The sequence below is a fragment of the Staurois parvus genome, unplaced genomic scaffold (assembly GCF_062004578.1).
Source record: "Staurois parvus isolate SC_StPar_1 unplaced genomic scaffold, SC_StPar_1.0 ptg000147l, whole genome shotgun sequence".
Lineage (NCBI taxonomy): Eukaryota > Metazoa > Chordata > Amphibia > Anura > Ranidae > Staurois > Staurois parvus.
Window position 1 is genome coordinate 10252890 of NW_028317943.1, and position 20035 is coordinate 10272924.

At 40.2% G+C, this 20035-nt stretch overlaps 1 protein-coding gene across 5 annotated transcripts; it reads left to right on the top strand.

Annotated features, from left to right (window-relative positions):
* Window positions 1–78: 78 nt before the first annotated feature.
* On the top strand, window positions 79–16708 carry LOC149464752 (mitochondrial inner membrane protease ATP23 homolog). 5 transcript variants are annotated; one of them, XM_089674023.1, is made up of 6 exons: window positions 79–295; window positions 3003–3048; window positions 3527–3608; window positions 5353–5490; window positions 10210–10293; window positions 16294–16708. In XM_089674023.1, the coding sequence occupies exons 1-6, from the start codon at window positions 157–159 to the stop codon at window positions 16495–16497; spliced, it is 693 nt and encodes a 230-aa protein (XP_089530149.1). In that variant the 5' UTR covers window positions 79–156; the 3' UTR covers window positions 16498–16708. The 5 variants fall into 5 exon arrangements, with proteins under 5 accessions (XP_089530149.1, XP_089530150.1, XP_089530153.1 ...); XM_089674024.1 differs by lacking the exon at window positions 3003–3048 and adding an exon at window positions 1569–1824 and having other exon boundaries at window positions 161–295; XM_089674025.1 differs by lacking the exon at window positions 79–295 and adding an exon at window positions 1686–1824.
* The last annotated feature ends 3327 nt before the right edge of the window (window positions 16709–20035 follow it).

Sequence of the window (20035 nt, forward strand, 5' to 3'; positions counted from 1 at the left end):
CTTTTGGGCTTCCCTTTCTGCCCATAGGAAAGATGGCTGCGATGGACTCGATGACGTAAGAGCACTCGCCAGGGCAGCTTCTAGTGACGTGCCATCATGGCGGCCACCTGTCCAGATGGGGGCATGAGACAGCTGTAAAGGTGACAGAGGGGCCCCATGGAGGAAGACAGGTCAGCAGATGCAGGACGCGGGTACCCTGTGTTCCCAGAGAGACAGAGCTGGGAGAACAAGAGGGAGGCACACAGCCCAGCCATGTCCAGGTGTCACAAGATGCTGGATTTTACCTTGGAGACAAGTATGGGACCCACTTCCAGCATGATTGCTAATATATTATATATGTGTTGTATGGTCCTCTTCAAGTCTATGTCCAGACATACATTTTTCAATAGGGAAGGGGTTAGAATCATCACCAGGTTTATACTGCCCCGTTAGAGAGATTTCTCCTCACTTCCCGTCCTGCTCACCACTTTTTACGTGACAGGAAGTTAGGGAAAATCCTATTGAATAGACATAGCTCCCATCTGTCCCCCATTTCGAGGGACTGTCCCTGATTTGGAACAAAGTCCCTCCCTCCTCCTCATGTGTCCCTCATTTTGGGCTGATCTATACAGTTGTATATAAAACACACTATTTATCCATCAAAACGTGTTTCACAGCGTTAAACCTTTCATCCATTTTCTAAATTGCTGCATTTGTAAGTTTCAAAAGCCAATACTAAGGAAATAGTAGTGGTTAAAAAAAAAACACTTGTGGGTTTCACTAATCATTTTTTGTATAAGTCACTGGTCACTCCGCTGCGATTTCTGAAGACTTTATTGCGACTGGTGAAGATTTTCAACAATTTCTTGTGATTTTTGTTTTGGGATTTTCCATTATTTCCATATAGGTGAAATCGCAATAAACTGTAGAAAAAGTAATGCAAGAACTATTTTAGAAATCACACTGCAGCAAATCGCATATTAAGACACTGACATTTATTAGATGTGACTTCAGGTGTGATTTCAATTTGTAAATTGCACTAGAAATCTCACCAGTATAACTGGGCACTAATTCTCCTTTAAGGGGGTGTGACAGGGGTTGTGTCCTATGCCTACATACTTTTGCTAATAGGTGTCCCTCATTTCCATCTCAGAAAGATGGGAGGTATGAATAGAGTGTAAAGGGATTAGAACATTTGTCAGGATTTTATAACTGTCTGTGTCCCTGTTAAGGAGATTCACCCTTTTCTTTTTGTCCTTAAAGCAAAAGAAATCTCAAATTCTGAGCTGTCATCAAAACATAAATGAAGTAGAAACCTTCCAACGAGGACACTGTTTTTGGTGACAACCCGGGATTGCCTCACTTTGAAGGGATTTTCTTTCATTTCCTGTTGTGGATATGGGAAAGGAAGTGGGGTAGGTGGATGCATTCTTCACATGGATGCAGAGCATGAGAGCTAAACAAAAACAAAAGAACATTTCCTGACTTAAAAAAAAAACAAACACACAAAAACTTACACTTTTGGCAACCAAATGTTATATATTTTGCTCTCTTGAAGTAGCAATGGTCATTTCATTTTTTTCTTTCAGGCCTTGTACACACAGGCTTCTTTTTGTATAAAGGCATTGTGCACAGCAAGCTTTAACAAAGCATTTTAAAGGTTTTCTGCAAGCTTTGAGTAGTTTTCAAAGAAACTTCTAAGGCAAGCATAATGGAAGTTTTGGCTGTGACGTTAAATACAAGATACTACCTGGCTTCTGCAGGCTTTCAACAAGTAGTGCTGAAGTTTCTGAATGCTTTGGATGCAAGCTGCTTCCAGGGGTTATCATCTGTCTCTAACTGCAGGTAATCACTCCATGTGCAATTACATCTGAACACTGGTGAACTGCTGTGGCTTCTGTCAGCCTATCATTCATCAGGCTGAGCAGCTGCAACTATCTACATCCACCTGTAAATATGCCTGCAGGAATGTTCTGGATTCTTGCAACAGCTGGCACTAAAATCTCATGTGAATAAGGCCTCAGGCCCTTTTCAAGCGGGGTGGATTCTGTTCCGATCAGCAGGGGATCCATGAGCTGCTCCCCCGATGAACAAGCATTTGCCACACAGTGGGGTTTATTTACTAAAGCTGGAGAGTCCAAAATCAGACTCCCTTCTGCATAGAAACCAATCAGCTTCTAACCTCAGCTTGTTCAATGAAGCTTTGGCAATGAAACCTGGAAGCTGATTGGTTTCTATGCAGAAGGGAGTCTGATTTTGGACTCTCCAGCTTTAGTAAATAAACCCCAGTGTGTCTGCTCAGTATCTGCAGAGTGTGCACTGGCAGAGCCTGCTCTGCACTATTGGAGCTGTCTGTTTACACCCTGCTACCTCTGATCTGTTCCACCTAAATGGAAGAGGATGAAGTCCCCTCCTGTTTTGTTTTAGCAAGCCTGCTCAGAAGTCCATTTACACCCTCCTGTCCATAGGGATAAATGGACCTTTCAATCAGGTCAGTATGAAAAACAGAAAGGTGGACCTGATCAGACCGCCTGCCTGCCTGAAAGCGGGCTTAAAGAGTATGTAAAGCCAAATTTTTTTTTTTCTTTTCTCTTTAGTTTTGGACAGAGTGGCATATGGTTAGAGTTGACAGACAACACAATTCAGGGGTTATGCACAAATCCCACTTCATTGGGACTTTTTTAGGCAAAAAGAATCCGGGTGGGTGGTTATGCCTGGATTTCCATTTTTTTTATGAGCTGCAGTTAAACGTTTGCTAAGTTAAGTTGGCTAGTACCTGTACAACCTAACATGTGGATTTAGTCACTCCTATGCTTTCACTCTATACAAACTAGTTATCCCTGGAACCTGTTGGGGCTTCATGAGGCAGTGAAGAGCTACCACGCTACAGCAATCATTAGATTGATCCAGAAGTTTAAGTGCTTAAGTGAAAGACCCCTTTTCATTTACCTAATACAAGTCAGTATTGCCAGAATACTGCATATTATGTCATACATTTAGATATTATTTTTGTTGTTCATTAGGTCCATATGCCAAGTTACTTTTAGATGCCATGAAACAATCTGGCTGGTAAGTCACTTAAGTTAAATACACAAATTGGTGTAAAACTGTCATGGGTTAATAAGACTTGACTTAATAACATCACCAAAAGCAGTGATAAGCATTAATACATCAGAAATCATAATTTATTAAAACTGCAATTTTTTATTGCTTACAACTATTGGCTTCTTTAGACTGAGTGAACTTTATTGCAGTTTGATCAAATAATGCTGATAGTGTTTTAATGTGCTTGAGAATACAATGGCACACATTTAGTGTGTGTATCTTTAAAATTCTTAACTATACTATAGATAATTTATTGACTCTGAATGAAGATGTCATATTATATATGAGAATGGCAGACCTAGCACTTCCAAATTTTCTCATTCAAAAATGTCATAAAACATATAGCTCTGGTAATAGCTACTTGAATAGTGCTTAGAAAAATTCATATTCCACAACATCACATCAGAAAATGTCTAATAACCAATTGTTTTACACTTTTCAGCGCAGTTTCCAAGGACAGACATTTTGCTTGTGAAGACTGCCAAGGGTCAGTAAGTGGAGGTTTTGATGCAGAGACTTCTGAAGTAAGTGAAAGTCTTAAAGCCTTCGTACTTAACAATAAGCCAAGGATGCTACCAGAAAATGTGAGAAAATACCTGGTACAGACACTTGGTAAACATGCATACAGAGTTGTCATTTCTTGTAAACACATTTTTATCCAATAAAAGGTGTTGTGCAGCCGATGTGACATTTCTATGGAGATAACATACTTTGCATTGGTTTGAAGTTTTCTGCTGATCTTTTTATAATTTACTTCTGCATTGGGACACATGCTTACAAACATACTAAAAGTGAACTCTGGGCAGATTTAAAAAATTATGTATATCATAATCCATTCAACAAAAAGAATAATTTAAAGAGGATCTGAACTGTGTAAGCTGTGCTAAAAAAAAGACAAACAGAGGAAGAGTCACTAGTGTTGGCTATCATTTCCTTATTGCTGATTTTTTTTTTTTCCCCCCCATTACTGACTTAACAATGCCTCCTTGGATTTGGGCTTCTTTTCCTCCGTCAGAATAGCTCCCCTAATTAGTGATCTGGTCACTTGTTGGGGAATATTCAAGATGCAGCAGAAGAGGTGGATGAAGAAGGCATGTGTGGGGTTTTTTTTTTTTCCATTGACATATGCTTCAAGTTTGCCCATTTATATTGAAGTGGCTGCCAGTGAACCGCAATGCACAAAAAGCTGGATATTCACCATTTTGTTTCCATCTATGTGTTATGGTGCATTAAAATGAATATGCATTAAGGTGCATTGGGGTGCCAATCCGAATGAATAGTATGGTGCTGCTGATTCAGCGAGGTACAGGTGTGAAGCCAGCAATTCGATGCCTTGACAGTTTGGATGAGAGATAATATAAGCACAATAATAACTAACAGTTATAGTTCACAGCATTCCTTGAATTGGGAAACCGTTAAATAGGTGAGTTTAATTCTGCTTTAAAGTTGAACTAAACGCATTGATTTAACAGTTTCAGAAAACAGGAATACTAACTGTCACATTTGCTTGTGTTCTTAGCCAAACTGTCAAACCATCAAATGGCTGGTGTCATAACTGATCACATGTGAAACACCATGGCAGTTGAAGATCAAACAAAGGCTAAGATGGCATCTTCTGTGGCTGAAAAGGATAGGAGGGTTTAGTTCCGTTTTAAAACGGAACTAAACCCATCGATTTAACCGTTTCAAAAAGACAGTTACATTCCTGTCACATACCAGGGATGTAACTAGTCACAGTGAGGTACTGGTGTGAAGCCAGCAATTCGTTGTCTGGACCGGTTGGATGAGAGATAACATAAGCATACTAATAACTGTAACAGTTATAGTTCACGGAATTCCTTGAATTAGGAAACCATTAAATTCTTGTTTAATTCTGCTTTAAAGTTGAACTAAACCCATCGATTTAACAGTTTCAGAAAACAGTTATATTCCCGGCATCACATGAATGCTAACTGTCACATTTGCTTGTGTTCACAGCCAAACTGTCAGACCATCAAATGGCTAGTGTCGTAACTGATCACATGTGCAACACCATGGCAGTTGAAGATCAAACAGAGGCCAAGATGACAACTTCCTTGGCTAAAAATGACCGTAGTAGACCAATGTGCAATGTTTGAAAACAGGAGAGGATTAGTTGCTGAACATTGCTTTATTACATGCTTGTATGCATTTAATCTTTTGTTTGAACACTTTAACTGAAAATCGTTCCATACAAAAACTTTGCATGGAAGCATGCATGTAATTACCCTTTATTCTCTACCCATACAGATTGTGTTGTGTCAGAATAATATACACAGCCAAGCCCATATGAACAGAGTGGTTACACATGAGTTGATTCATGCTTTTGATCACTGTCGTGCTCATGTTGACTGGTTTAACAATGTACGGCACTTAGCCTGCTCAGAGGTATGTATTTTTCCATAACTGAACACTGTAAAGCAAATATTTTGATGATCAGGATATTATAGTGTTATAATTTCATTGCATGGAACCAACATTAGTCTATGTATTTTAAGAGATTCACAGTAGTCTATGTAAGAACATGTATAGTGTGAATCCAACCCAAACTGACATCACCATTATATGTAGATGCCAGTGGATGATGTTAATCCCAGACTAAAACTCTCTGGAATGATATTGTGAGGCACCCTCAAGATCAGAGATTCAACATGTACTAGTAGCTTGTGATCAGCCAGTTGACATGGTAGCAACTGTAACTCTTCAGGAGAACTCTTAGTTCCAAGAGTCATCAGCAGACATAATACTTAAAGATGATTAAGGCAGGAAATCAGCATCTTTGACATGTAAGCAAGCATAATTTTAATAATTTGAGACTCAGTATTGGATTAGTAAAATTGTGGCTAGTTGCTGATCAATATTGTCCACTGTTCCCAGCTGTGTTAGTCATAGTAGTATATGAGTTAAGGAACACAAATGATGAGCATAAAACCCAGCAAGATGCATAACCCATCAGATTTAGCAAAAATTGACCAACCCTATTCAGAAGACTCAAGCTTACAAAGCCCTGTAAGACTAACTGGTTTGCCAATTGGCAAGTATTAGCTGGCATGTGTAATAAAGGTGCACACAACATTCTCAGTCTAATAGTTCAACACTCCGATCATTTTGGTTTTGGGGGAAAATGTCCATGTGTATCTTCCCAGGTACAGTGTATATAAAAAGTCTACACAACCCTGTTAAAATGTCAGGTTTCCGTGATGTAAAAAAATTAGACAAAGATAAATCATTTCAGAACTTTTTCCACCTTTTAATATGACCTATAAACTGTACGCCTCAATTGAAAAACAAACTGAAATCCTTTAGGGGGGTAAACATAAACTAAAACAATGTGGTTAAATAAGTGTGCACACCCTCTTATAACTGGGGATGTAGCTGTGTTCAGAATTAAGCAATCACATTCAAAATCATGTTACATAGGAGCCAGTACACTCCTGCCATCTTTTAAAGTGCCTCTGATTAACCCCAAATAAAGTTTAGCTGTTCTGTTAGGTCTTTCTTGACATTTTCTTAGTCGCATCCTACAGCAAAAGCCATGGTCCGCAGAGAGCTTCCAAAGCATCAGAGATCTCACTGTTAAAAGGTATCAGGAGAAGGGTACAAAAGAATTTCCAAGGCATTAGATATACCATGGAACACAGTGAAGACAGTCATCATCAAGTGGAGAAAATATGGCGCAACAGTGATATTACCAAGAACTGGACATCCCTCCAAAATTGATGAAAAAAACAAGAAGAAAACTGGTCTGGGAGGCTGCCAAGAGCCTACAGCAACATTTAAGGAGCTGCAGGAATATCTGGCAAGTACTGGCTGTGTGGTACATGTGACAACAATCTCCAGTATTCTTCATATGTCTGGGCGATGGGGTAGAGTGGGAAGACAGAACCCTTTTATTAAGAAAAACATCCAGGCCTTGTTAAATTGTGCAAAAGCACGTGGGACAATGTGTTATGGTCTGATGAAACCAAGGTTGAACTTTTTGGCCATAATTCCAAAAGATGTTTGGTGCAAAAACAACACTGCACGTCACCAAAAGAACACCATACCCACAGTGAAGCATGGTGGTGGCAGCATCATGCTTTGGGGCTGTTTTTCTTCAGCTGGAACTGGGGCCTTAGTCAAGGTAGAGGGAATTATGAACAGTTCCAAATACCAGTCAATATTGGCACAAAACCTTCAGGCTTGTGCTAGAAAGCTCAACATGAAGAGGAACTTCATCTTTCAGCATGACAACGACCCAAAGCATACATCCAAATCAACAAAGGAATGGCTTCACCAGAAGAAGATTAAAGTTTTGGAATGGCCCAGCCAGAGCCCAGACCTGAATCCGATCGAAAAATCTGTGGGGTGATCTGAAGAGGGCTGTGCACAGGTGATGCCCTCGCAATCTGACAGATTTGCAGTGTTTTTGCAAGAAAGAATGGGCAAATATTGCCAAGTCAAGATGTTCCATGCTGATAGACTCATCCCCAAAAAGAGTGAGTGCTGGAATAAAATCAAAAGTGCTTCAACAAAGTATTAGTTTAAGGGTGTGCACACTTATGCAACCATATAATTTTAGTTTTTTTATTTTTACTTCCCTCCACCTAAAAGATTTCAGTTTGTGGTTTAACTTAGTTTTACAGTTATAGGTTACATTAAAAAGGTGGAAAAAGTTCTGAAATGATTTTATCTTTGTCTCATTTTTTTACATCACAGAAACCTGACATTTTAACAACTAGAAGAAAACGGCAAATATGTATTGAGAAAATGCAAAGAAGATGCTTCCAAATATAATTAAAAAGGAGGCAAAGTGAATGACAGAATGTAGTGGATATTATTATTGCCTCTATCACAAAGCAGTCCAGTTGAACAACAAAAGCGCACAATGGGCAAACATATCTTGCACAAATAGTTTTGCTCACTAAGGCATTCGTTATTGTTAAGAATTTTTTTTAAAGGGAGCCTGTGACCATAGAAATATGGAAGCTGCCACTTTTTGAGTTTTTATAGGTGCTTTTAAATGTGTAGACTTTTCAGCTGTCAGCTTCGTCTACCCTACTTAGTGAGTCACTGACCTGGAATGAGAATGTAGCCAGTGAAGTCTGAAAAGAGACGTGTTCTGGTTCAGCAAGCCACTAGGTATTATCCATTTGAATGGTCATACCAGCAAAGCTGATATATCCTCGTTTGGTAGACACTGGAAAGTAAAACTAACCATATCCCATCAGTCCGTCCTCTTTCTTGGAGTTTTAATTTGTTTTGCACTCACTGGCCACTTTATTGGGTACACCCTGCTAGTACTGGGTTGGACCCCCCTTCTGTCTTAATTATTTGTGGCATAGATTCAACAAGGTGTTGGAAACACTCCTCAGAGATTTTGGTCCATATTGGCATGATAGTATCATGTAGTTGCTGAAGATTTGTCAACTGCACACCCATGATGTGAATCTCCCACTCCACCACATCGCAAAGGTGCTCTATTGGATTGAGATCTGGTGACTATGGAGGCCATTGGAGTACAGTGAACTCATCGTCATGTTCAAGAAACCAGTTTGAAATGATTTGAGTTTTGTGACATGGTGCCTTATCCTGCTGGAAGTAGTGATCAGAAGATGGGTACACTGTAGTCATAAAGGGATGGACATGGTCAGCAACAATACTCAGGTAGGCCGTGCCATTTAAATGGTGCTCAGTTGGTACTAAGGGGCCCAAAGTGTGCCAAGAAAATATCCCCAACACCATTACGCCATCAGCCTAAACTGTTGATTCCTGGAAGGATGGATCCATGCTTTCATATAGTTTACTCCAAATTCTGACCCTACAATCTGAATGTCGCAGCTGAAATTAAGACTCATTAGACCATGTAATGTTTTTCCATTCATCTGTTCAATTTTGGTGAGTCTGTGCGAATTGTAGTCTCGGTTTTCTTTTCTTAACTGGCAGGAGTGGCACCCAGTGTGGTCTTCTGCTGCTGTAGCCCATAGGCTTCAAGATTTGCGTTTTAGAGATGGTATTCTGCATACCTTGGTTGTAACTAGTGGTTATTTGAATTACTGTTGCCTTTCTATTATCTCAAACCAGTCTGCCCATTCTCCTCTGATATCAGCAAGGCATTTTCGTTCACACGACTGCCACTCACTGGATATTTTCTCTTTTTCGGACAATTCTCTGTAAACCCTAGAGATGGTTGTGCATGAAAATCCCAGTACATCCGCAGTTTTTGAAATACTAAGATCAGTCCGTCTGGCACCAACAACCATGGCATGTTCAAAGTCACTTCAATACCCTTTCTTCCCCAATCTGATGCTCTGTTTGAACTTCAGCAAGTCATCTTCACCACATCTAGATACCTAAATGCAATGAGTTGCTGCCATGTGATTGGCTGATTAGCAATTTGTGTTACCAAGTACTTGAACCAGTGTACCTAATAAAGTGGCCAGTAAGTGTATATTACATTAAATGCTAAAATGCTCAGAGTGGAGCAGGAATAGAGTCAGGAAGTATGGCATGGAGATCCCATCACAAGGAGACCTTTTTGAGAGAGTTTAAAATCAACCACCATAGCTGTAATATTACATTTGGGCAGCCTGATCTGTCTTTAGACACTTTAGGAACATGTCTCTGTCTTAAGTACTTTCTGTGTCATTGACCATGGGCACGTATGCAGCAAGTGAAGTCAGATCCACTGATTTGTGTACTAGGTTAGTACCAGATAGAACATAGAAGCTATTGCATAAGCATACCATCCAGGTTTCAGCATTTTCAGGAGGAGATGTCGGCAATGGCAGCCTACATATTTTTCACAGTGCGGGTTTCCTGTGCCATGAAAAAGTGAATACTTTCTCTTTAAATTAAACAAGTACTATTTGTAGTCTAGATCCAAGACAAAAGGGCTCATATTAAAAATCTAGAGCAGAGAAAATTGTTGCAGATGCTCATAGTAATCAAATTTATTGCATCATTTGAAATCTGATTGACAGCTACTGGTTTGTGCTTCATTTTATTTCAGTTTGCTTTGCTTCTTTTTTTGTAAATCAGCCTCAGTTGCTTTTACACTACATACTTTCTGAAAGGATTACAAGTAACCCATAAATCGGCAATTATGTATTTTCTCTGTTGATATAGATCAGAGCTGCCAACCTTAGTGGAGACTGTTCCATAGGCAATGAGATTAGTCGATTCAATTTTGGATTTAAACAGCATCATCAGGTATGTGAAGAATACTCTGGGCTCTATTTTGTACCCACCCATACTGGCCTAATAAAATGATCTGAAGTTAACTTAAAGGGGAGCTCCAGTCATTTTTGTGTTTATTAAAAGTCAGCAGCTACAAAGACTGTACCTGCTGACTTTTAATAAACAAACACTCCCCTGTCCCAGGATCCAGCGATGTGCTCTTCCGAGCCATCCCTTCTCCTTTTCTTTCCCTGGCACCTGCATCTCAACTGTGGGCACCTGGCTGTGACAGTTTGTGGCTTCACAGTCAGATGCCCACTGCGCATGTGCATGTTGCGTTGCACCTCCTCAATGGAACAGCAGTCTTCTGAGAACTGCGGGGGAAAGGAGGGGTGCTGAACTTCCGGCTCAGTTTGCCAAGGCGAACTGACCCAAAAGTGGGAGCAGGTACCTGTCAAAAATAGGATGTGGCAGGGGAGGAGTACCTAAAGCATAACTTCCCCTTTTGGGTGGAGCTCCGCTTTAATTGAGATATAGTGCCATGGCAATAGTAATTTGGATGATAAAAATTCCAGGCAGTTTAGAAGTAGGGTTCCAAAAAAACAAACAATATAATCACATTTCAATAAAATGCTTTGAAACGTTGTAAGCAATAAATATTTGTGTTAGTAGTAGTAATTATTCTACTTTTAATAGGGATTACCAGTCTTATCCATCAGCATTCCACAAGTGAATTAGAGGCCTTGGTGTACATCTGCTCTATGTGCATCTGGAACTGCCTACTGGGATCTATGATCTATGTATTCTTAAATGCATTGGAAAATTTCTTGTAATCTTTTTTTGGAACCGGTCTTTGGAAAATGCTTGGGGGGTGGAAACACCCTAAGCCTACCAATAAGAACAGTTTTTACATACTGATTGTGCAGCACAGATTTAACATATATATTGAATAAAAGCAGAATTCTAGGCAGGTATACAAAACACAAATGAATGCAATTGTTCAATTATTAAATGCAAGCTATAAAAGTATCTAAATCTGACCTGGAGTCATCCTCTTGCATTCCCTGTATAGCAGAGCTGGAGTAGGAATGAGGAAGCGGTACAGGGAGCCAGTCAGTTAATACGCTGATAGAAGCATGCTTATTGATGTAGAAAGCAGAGTGACAGAGAGACAAGCTCATAGCATTGCTGCTTCTTCTTACTGTGTGGGAAATCTTTCGGTTGAAGATAAATCTTGCAGCAAATGCTGGTATTATTATTGTGTCTTTTAATGGGCTAGTCATTTTTATCTTTTTTTTTTTTGGCTAAAGTATCTTCAGAATGTAACAATAGGTGTTGAATCCACCAGGAGACCAAGTGCATGCACTTGACTTATTATGATTTATGTCTCTATTGTGCAATGAAAGCATCTATTTATATTAAGCTGGCCATACACGTATAGATTTTTGTTAGAGATTTTTCGTTTCAAGAATATTCATTTGATCTTCTAATCATTAGTGGGGTCAAATTGATGTTTGTTTTTGACAGCAGTGGCGGGAAAATTTGAAGGGGCAGGAAGGAAAACTTCTCAATCAAATTAATTTTCAGCCAGTGTATGTGCTTATTGTTCAGAAATTATATTTGTTTTAAAAAAACAAATGACAATTTCAGAACGACATTCGTCTATTCATCAGATGTTCAAAGAATTTCCGTACAACTTTTCTTACAAATATCCTCGTCCCAAAATCTACACGTGTATGGCTAGATTTAGTTTGTGCTGCCTGTAAATTCCACTCCATGCAAAAGCCCAATTTATGGGTATTCCCATGGGGGAATTACAGCAGGCCTTGTACATGGAGGTAAGACTACTGTCAGACCAGCTGGCCTGTTATTCCAAGGAGAAGGGACTGTGGTAGTAACAGTGGGCTTGCATTGTGAATGACGAGCGCTGTCATTCACAACAGCACAAGCCCACAACACCAGCCAGCAGCTAGTATTCTAGTCCCTGTCACCATTTAGACTTGCAATACTAGGAAAGAAGGAACACCCGATGTCCAAAAGAATTCAAGTTTGATGGTAGATTAAGAGGCATTCACTGAGAACAGCAACAAGTACATCAAGCCATCGTATTTCGGGAGAAATGAATCTCTCTTCTTCAGGGCTATTGAACATGTATGAAAAATATACAGAAAACAAACAGATATATATAGAATAAAACAAGAACATGATATTGAATATGTCAAAGCAAAAATACAAAAATGTAATCCCAAGATAAAACTCTGAACCTGGAATAGCAGGCAACCAGGTTGTATGTTAAGTAACACAAGAAGCTGATTTGAAGTAGAAGTAGGAGTTGAAAATCCTAACTCTATAGTTTGAGTGAATATTATTTCTAATTTTTCAGTCATTAGGAAAGAACAAATTAATTTTTTTTTTTTATTTCATCTGCACATGATTAGGTATTCAGAGTGAACATGGCTTCAATTTGCATGAAAATTCCAGACTCCTTAAAGCAGAACTAAAACATTCTATCCTTTTCAGCCAAGGAAGCTGCCATCTCAGCCTCTGTTTGATCTGCAACTGCCATGATGCTGCACATGTGATCAGTTATGACCCCAGCCATTTGACAGTCTGGTTGAGAGCACAGGCAAATGTGACAGTTTAGCATAAATATATAATGTGTTGCGCTCCCAGTGACAATATCTTTAATGTATGTATCTAATTACCCTTAGTATACAAATAATTCTAAGGTGATGAATAAAAATATACAAAATCAAAATATGAAAGTGATTTAAAAAATATTAACCACTATAATGTATATAAGTTTGATGATAATAACCGCAAAACCAATAGATAGTGCATTGTATACTAAAATATATAAATGAAAGGAATAAACATCATAAATAATGAATACTCAAAAATTATATATATACTGCCAAATAATTGTGATATAAATGTCCTTTAAATTCAGTGACTTTGTGCTTGAATAAATCTTGATTTGGTGACTTTTTTGTGAATCTGTGACTTTCTTTGAATCCTCAATTGGTAAAGATGTATGCTCACCTCCTTGTTAGCCTGCAATTAGGCTATACACACTTGTGGTTCACCTCCTATGGAACCTGCTTAGATGGAATTCCTCCCTTATGGATGGTAAGAACGTGGATATGCGTTATCCTCAATTAGCCCATGTGCGTTTTTCCATATGTGGGGACAAATTGCCAGACATAGTGTTTTATCCTTATAAAAAGGTTTCTCCTTTATTGCTTTCCAACAGGTACACTCACATATATGATATGCGGTATAGGATGAAATTGCTCAGCTCTAATGATCCGCCAGCCGTCCGGCCATGCACCTGCCGTCTGTCAGATACTCCAGCTCTCTCCGAGTGACACCGCAGCCCCACCCCTACGCGTTACGCCACTGGTCACGTGGCTTCATCAGGGGGTTGTGATAGGTTCCTATCACAACCCCCTGATGAAGCCACGTGACCAGTGGCGTAACGCGTAGGGGTGGGGCTGCGGTGTCACTCGGAGAGAGCTGGAGTATCTGACAGACGGCAGGTGCATGGCCGGACGGCTGGCGGATCATTAGAGCTGAGCAATTTCATCCTATACCGCATATCATATATGTGAGTGTACCTGTTGGAAAGCAATAAAGGAGAAACCTTTTTATAAGGATAAAACACTATGTCTGGCAATTTGTCCCCACATATGGAAAAACGCACATGGGCTAATTGAGGATAACGCATATCCACGTTCTTACCATCCATAAGGGAGGAATTCCATCTAAGCAGGTTCCATAGGAGGTGAACCACAAGTGTGTATAGCCTAATTGCAGGCTAACAAGGAGGTGAGCATACATCTTTACCAATTGAGGATTCAAAGAAAGTCACAGATTCACAAAAAAGTCACCAAATCAAGATTTATTCAAGCACAAAGTCACTGAATTTAAAGGACATTTATATCACAATTATTTGGCAGTATATATATAATTTTTGAGTATTCATTATTTATGATGTTTATTCCTTTCATTTATATATTTTAGTATACAATGCACTATCTATTGGTTTTGCGGTTATTATCATCAAACTTATATACATTATAGTGGTTAATATTTTTTAAATCACTTTCATATTTTGATTTTGTATATTTTTATTCATCACCTTAGAATTATTTGTATACTAAGGGTAATTAGATACATACATTAAAGATATTGTCACTGGGAGCGCAACACATTATATATTTATGACTTTTTGGACACCTAGGTAGTGTTGTGTTGAGTGTTTGCGATCCTATATATATTTTGGGCAGTGAGTGTCCATTCTCTTGAGATTGAGAGGTTAATATTGGGTGGATACAGATTGGCTCGCAAGTCACACAGATATTTGATAATTGACAGTTTAGCATACCTGGCATTCCAGAAATGTAACTTTTTTGAAACGGTTAAATCAATTGGTTTAGTTCCCCTTTACTAAGGGCTTGTTCACACTATGGTGCAGAGACATTAGTGTTTCTGCATGTGTTCTGCAAGGGCACTATGAAATCAGTTGTTCTCTGTGTCCTGTTCACACCACAATAATGGGATCAAGTGCAAATTTTTTTTGTGCAGCAATTTGTCACGTGTATAAAACTCATTGAAGCGTGATGAAAACCGATGTCTCTGCAAGTGAAATCTGTGTGCCAGTTTCCATCAGGTTTTTCTACACGTATGGTGTGAATGAGGCTTAAAAGCTAAATTTATTTTAAAAAAATGAAGATGTTATAGTTACTTTCTCTGTGCAATAGTTGTGCTCAGAGCGTCCCCAATCCTCCTCTTCTGGGGTCATCTGCTGACGCTCCTGGCTCCTCTCCTCTTCAAGTACCCTCCAGCAAGCTGCTTGCTGAGGGGCTACTCGTGCAGCTCACTCCCGAGCCCCGCTGGCTGTGTCTATAGACACAGACAGTGGGCTTTGCCCTGCCCCTCTTCACTGGCTGTGACTGACAGCAGCGGGAGCCAATGGCTCCCGCTGCTGTCTTTGAACAAATGAGGCAGAGAGCTGGGACAGCAGCAGCTCTCCTGCACATCTTTGGATCAGGATTGGAGGGGGGAGAGCTGCATAGTGAAGGTTTTATACCTTCATGTATAGAATGCATGAAGGTAAAAACCTAACCCAGGGCTTGAAATTTCCACTCGCCTGCTCGCCAATGGCGAGTGGAAATTTATGGTGGGGGCGAGTGTGTCCCCCAGGGCCGTCTTGCTGAGCAGGCTCGGAGCTCAGGCTGGATCTGTCATTGGCACTGGGAGCTGTCAGACTGCTCAATAGCTGAGCGCAGAGAAAGCAAAGCAAGGAGTGTGTGCTGTGCTCTCTGCCTCCCCCTAGAGTGCAGTACCCGGATCTGTGAGCGACTGCAACTTTTTATGGGGGGGGGGGGGGGGTGTACGTGTGTGTCTGTATGCAATTGTACATGTGCCTGTGTGTATGTACATGTGTGTATCTCTACATGTGTCTACGTGTATGTACATGTATGTGTATGTGTCTGTATATGTCTCTGTGTATGTACGTGTCTGTGCATGTGTATTCCTGTGTATGTACATGTATCTGTGTGTATGTGTCTGTACGTGCCTGTGTGTATACATGTGCCTCTGTGCATGTATGTACGTGTGTGTGTGTGTGTACAGGTGTCTCTGTTTGTGTGTGTTTGTTGGTGGCGAGTAACTCTAAGGCTTGGCTAGTAGCTCAGGACTTGAAATTTTAAGCCCTAACCTAACCCTGGGGTGTCACTAATCCAGAGGGAACTTCTTTCCTGTAATCCTCACTGTTTCAAACAAAATTTTGCTGAACCGTTCCTTTTTTTACACTACAAAGAATGTTTGTCAATTGGGACTAGATTTTCCACTAGGAACAATTTGATACTTTTATTAACAAGAATTGCTTACTAGTAAAACAGACTATTTAGTGCAATTGATTTCTGAAAGATCTGATTCTGTAATCAAATCATCATATTGTCATATGTATAGTTAACATAAAAGATATGACCAGGACTAGTCTGAAACCCTCTCTCTTTTTGTAAACAGGCTTGTATCAGAGATCGAGCTCTTCGTTCCATACTGGCCGTAAGAAACATCAGCCTAGAGGCAGCAGAGCAGGCCGTGGATGAAGTGTTTACCTCATGTTTTAAGGATCACGAACCATTTGGCCGAATCCCCCATTGTAAAAATGATGCAGATATGGCATACAGAGATTTTAAAAAAAGGAGCAGATATTCTTCAGACATATGAAAGAAAGGAAAATCAAATCAATAGTACAATTTTCAATTTGCTTATTTTATAATTAATTCTCTTCTTAATTTTGGGATTACCTTATTTTTATATAAAAGCACCCTATATGTAAGACTGTCTCTTTTCTTGTGAACATTTTTTTTTGTATATTTAAAAATGTTTTGTTCTATAGTTTGATTTTTCATGTGCAGTAAATTGATTTTAAAAAAGATTTATTACTTTTTTAATGTTTCTGTCAAGTACCGGTGGGAGCCAAAGACAAGGTTGGCCTTTCCTATGCCTCCAAACTAGGTATCCCTGCAAAGCCTAACAGACAGTCCAAGGTCAGCAATGGATGGCCAGCAAGGTACAGGAACAGCATAGCAGATAATAGAACAGGGTACGGTCAGCAGCAGTTGAGTGCCAAGGTACAGAAACAGCAGGCAGGTCAGGAGAATGGACCAAGGTTGACGGCAGCAAGACAGATATTCAATAAGAGTCAGAAGAGCAGAATCTAGAACAGGGGGTCTGAAAACTTTATAAATTAAGTCCTTCAGACTATAGGGGGGCTGGACTGTCGCTAGTGGGAGAAGAAAATGTCCTGGTATCTGTGGGAATAAACCATGCCTCATCATTTATTAACGGGAGATATAGTGCCCCATCACTGGTATCAATGAGAGGAATAGTTTTCCATTGTTGGTGTCAGTGGGAGGAATACTGTCCCATTGTTGGTGTCAGTGGGAGGCATAGTGCCCCTTCATTGGTGTCAGTGGGAGGCATAATATGCCATCATTGGTGTCAGTGGGAGGCATAATATCCCATCATTGGTGTCAGTGGGAGGAATAGTGCCCTAGCATTAATATCAGTAGGAGGAATAGTGCCCCATCATTGGTTTCAGTGGGAGGAATGCCCTATCATTGTTGTCAGTAGAAGGAATAGTGCCCCATCATTGGTGTCAGTAGGAGGAATAGTGCCCCATCATTGGTGTCAGTGGGAGGAATAATGCCCCATTAGTGGTGGGAACTATGCCCCACTGTTGCTGAAAGGGGAAATAAAACCACAAGGGCCAGATAAAAGCAATTATGGCCCCTGGGCTGCAGTTTGGAGACCACTGATCTAGAAGATTGCTAATGGGGACAACTGAAGAGTTCAGGAAACAAGTTACTGCTGAAGACCACTCTGAGACATACTTCATACACCTTGTAGTACCACACACTGACTACATAGAAACTAATGGGAACTCAGCTCATTGTATCAATGTTTACAACAAGTCCCAACTTTCCTGTCTCTGTAGGACTAAAAGTCCCAGCACACCATGCTTTCCTGTCTCTGTGGGACGAGTCTCAGCACACTGTACTTTCCTGTCTCTGTAGGACTACGAGTCCCAGCACACCATACTTTCCTGTCTCTGTAGGACTACACATCCCAGCACACTATACTTTCCTGTCTCTGTAGGACTACGAGTCCCAGCACACTATACTTTCCTGTCTCTGTAGGACTACGAGTCCCAGCACAATAAATAATTATCTGCGCTCTAACATTACCTTGCCTATGCTATATTGTATATTACCATAGCAATACCATTAATTCATATATACTGTGGTACTATCATCTAATCAGCTTTTTTACCTGAATTACCTAGATTAGTCTTATTATAATATCCTAGTGTTTAATAAAACTTAAAAATATATAATTAAATCAAATTATATTTGTACAATGTGCTTATTTCATTAAAAATTAATAAAATTCACTGTGCCAGTGTACAAATAAACTAAATATAAATCATTTTTTTTTTTGTGTAAATTCATATAATCCAATGTGCAAATTATGCAAAGCAAACTGTAAATTGTATATATATTACTGAAATATAAATGAATAAAAATAATAAAGATAATTAAAAAATATATCAATTCATAAAGTTCAGCAGCAAAAAATGTGCAAAAAAGTTTTTAGGATTCAGCAGGAAGAAGATATTGGTGATATACTCTCCTTTTCAAATTGCTTATATTGATGCAGATGAGAGCCTACAGACTATCTTCTGAGTCTGTGTAGATGTGAGGTTTTCTCCCTCCTAGAGCCTCTCCTCACTTCAATGCTCAATGTCTCCTCATATGACCCATGGAAGAAAGAAGATAGAAAGATATGGTGCCTTATCCAAGGTATAACAAACACTGTTTAATGTGCTCCCATTATGCACTCACATGGTATTAGTAAACAACACACATATAGAAATGAAACCGCGAGCTGTGGTGATGCTCAGCCTCTCAGAAGTGTGATCACACTCTGTCAGTACTCGCCGTAATGTCAGTCCGGTACGCGGTGACGTCACTGACAGCACACTATACTTTCCTGTCTCTGTGGGACTACGAGTCCCAGCACACTATACTTTCCTGTCTCTGTGGGACTACGAGTCCCAGCACACTATACTTTCCTGTCTCTGTAGGACTACGAGTCCCAGTACACCATGATTTCCTGTCTCTATGGGACTACGAGTCCCAGCACACTACTTTCCTGTCTTTGTGGGACTACGAGTCCCAGCACACTATACTTTCCTGTCTTTGTAGGACTACGAGTCCCAGCACACCATACTTTCCTGTCTCTATAGGACTAAGAGTCCCAGCACACTAGTTTACCGTCTCTGTGGGACTACGAGTCACAGCACACCATGCTTTCCTGCCTCTGTGGGACTACAAATCCCAGCACACCATACTTTTCTGTCACTGTAGGACTTCAGGTCCCAGCACACCATACTTTCCTGTCTCTGTAGGACTATGAGTCCCAGCACACTATGCTTTTCTGTCTCTGTAGGACTACGAGTCCCAGCACACTATACTTTCCTGTCTCTGTAGGACTATGAGTCCCAGCACACTATACTTTCCTGTCTCTGTAGGACTACGAGTCCCAGCACACTATACTTTCCTGTCTCTGTAGGACTACACATCCCAGCACACTATACTTTCCTGTCTCTGTGGGACTACGAGTCCCAGCACACTATACTTTCCTGTCTCTGTAGGACTACACATCCCAGCACACTATACTTTCCTGTCTCTGTGGGACTACGAGTCCCAGCACACTATACTTTCCTGTCTCTGTAGGACTACACATCCCAGCACACTATATTTTCCTGTCTCTGTAGGACTAAGAGTCCCAGCACACCATGCTTTCCTGTCTCTATAGGATTACGAGTCCCAGCACACTATACTTTCCTGTCTCTGTAGGACTACGAGTCCCAGCACACCATACTTTCCTGTCTCTATAGGACTACACATCCCAGCACACTATACTACCCTGTCTCTATAGGACTACACATCCCAGCACACTATACTTTCCTGTCTCTGTAGGACTACACATCCCAGCACACTATACTTTCCTGTCTCTGTAGGACTACGAGTCCCAGCACACTATACTTTCCTGTCTCTGTAGGACTACACATCCCAGCACACTATAATTTCCTGTCTCTGTAGGACTACACATCCCAGCACACTATACTTTCCTGTCTCTGTAGGACTACACATCCCAGCACACTATACTTTCCTGCCTCTGTAGGACTACACATCCC

Bases quoted from the DNA above. Each gene is read 5' to 3' on its own strand.
- LOC149464752 (XM_089674023.1), top strand. From the start codon at position 157: ATGGAGGAAGACAGGTCAGCAGATGCAGGACGCGGGTACCCTGTGTTC. The intron at 3,609-5,352 runs GTAAGTGAAAGT...CTACCCATACAG, and splicing joins TTGATGCAGAGACTTCTGAA to ATTGTGTTGTGTCAGAATAA. The intron at 10,294-16,293 runs GTATGTGAAGAA...TTTTGTAAACAG, and splicing joins GATTTAAACAGCATCATCAG to GCTTGTATCAGAGATCGAGC.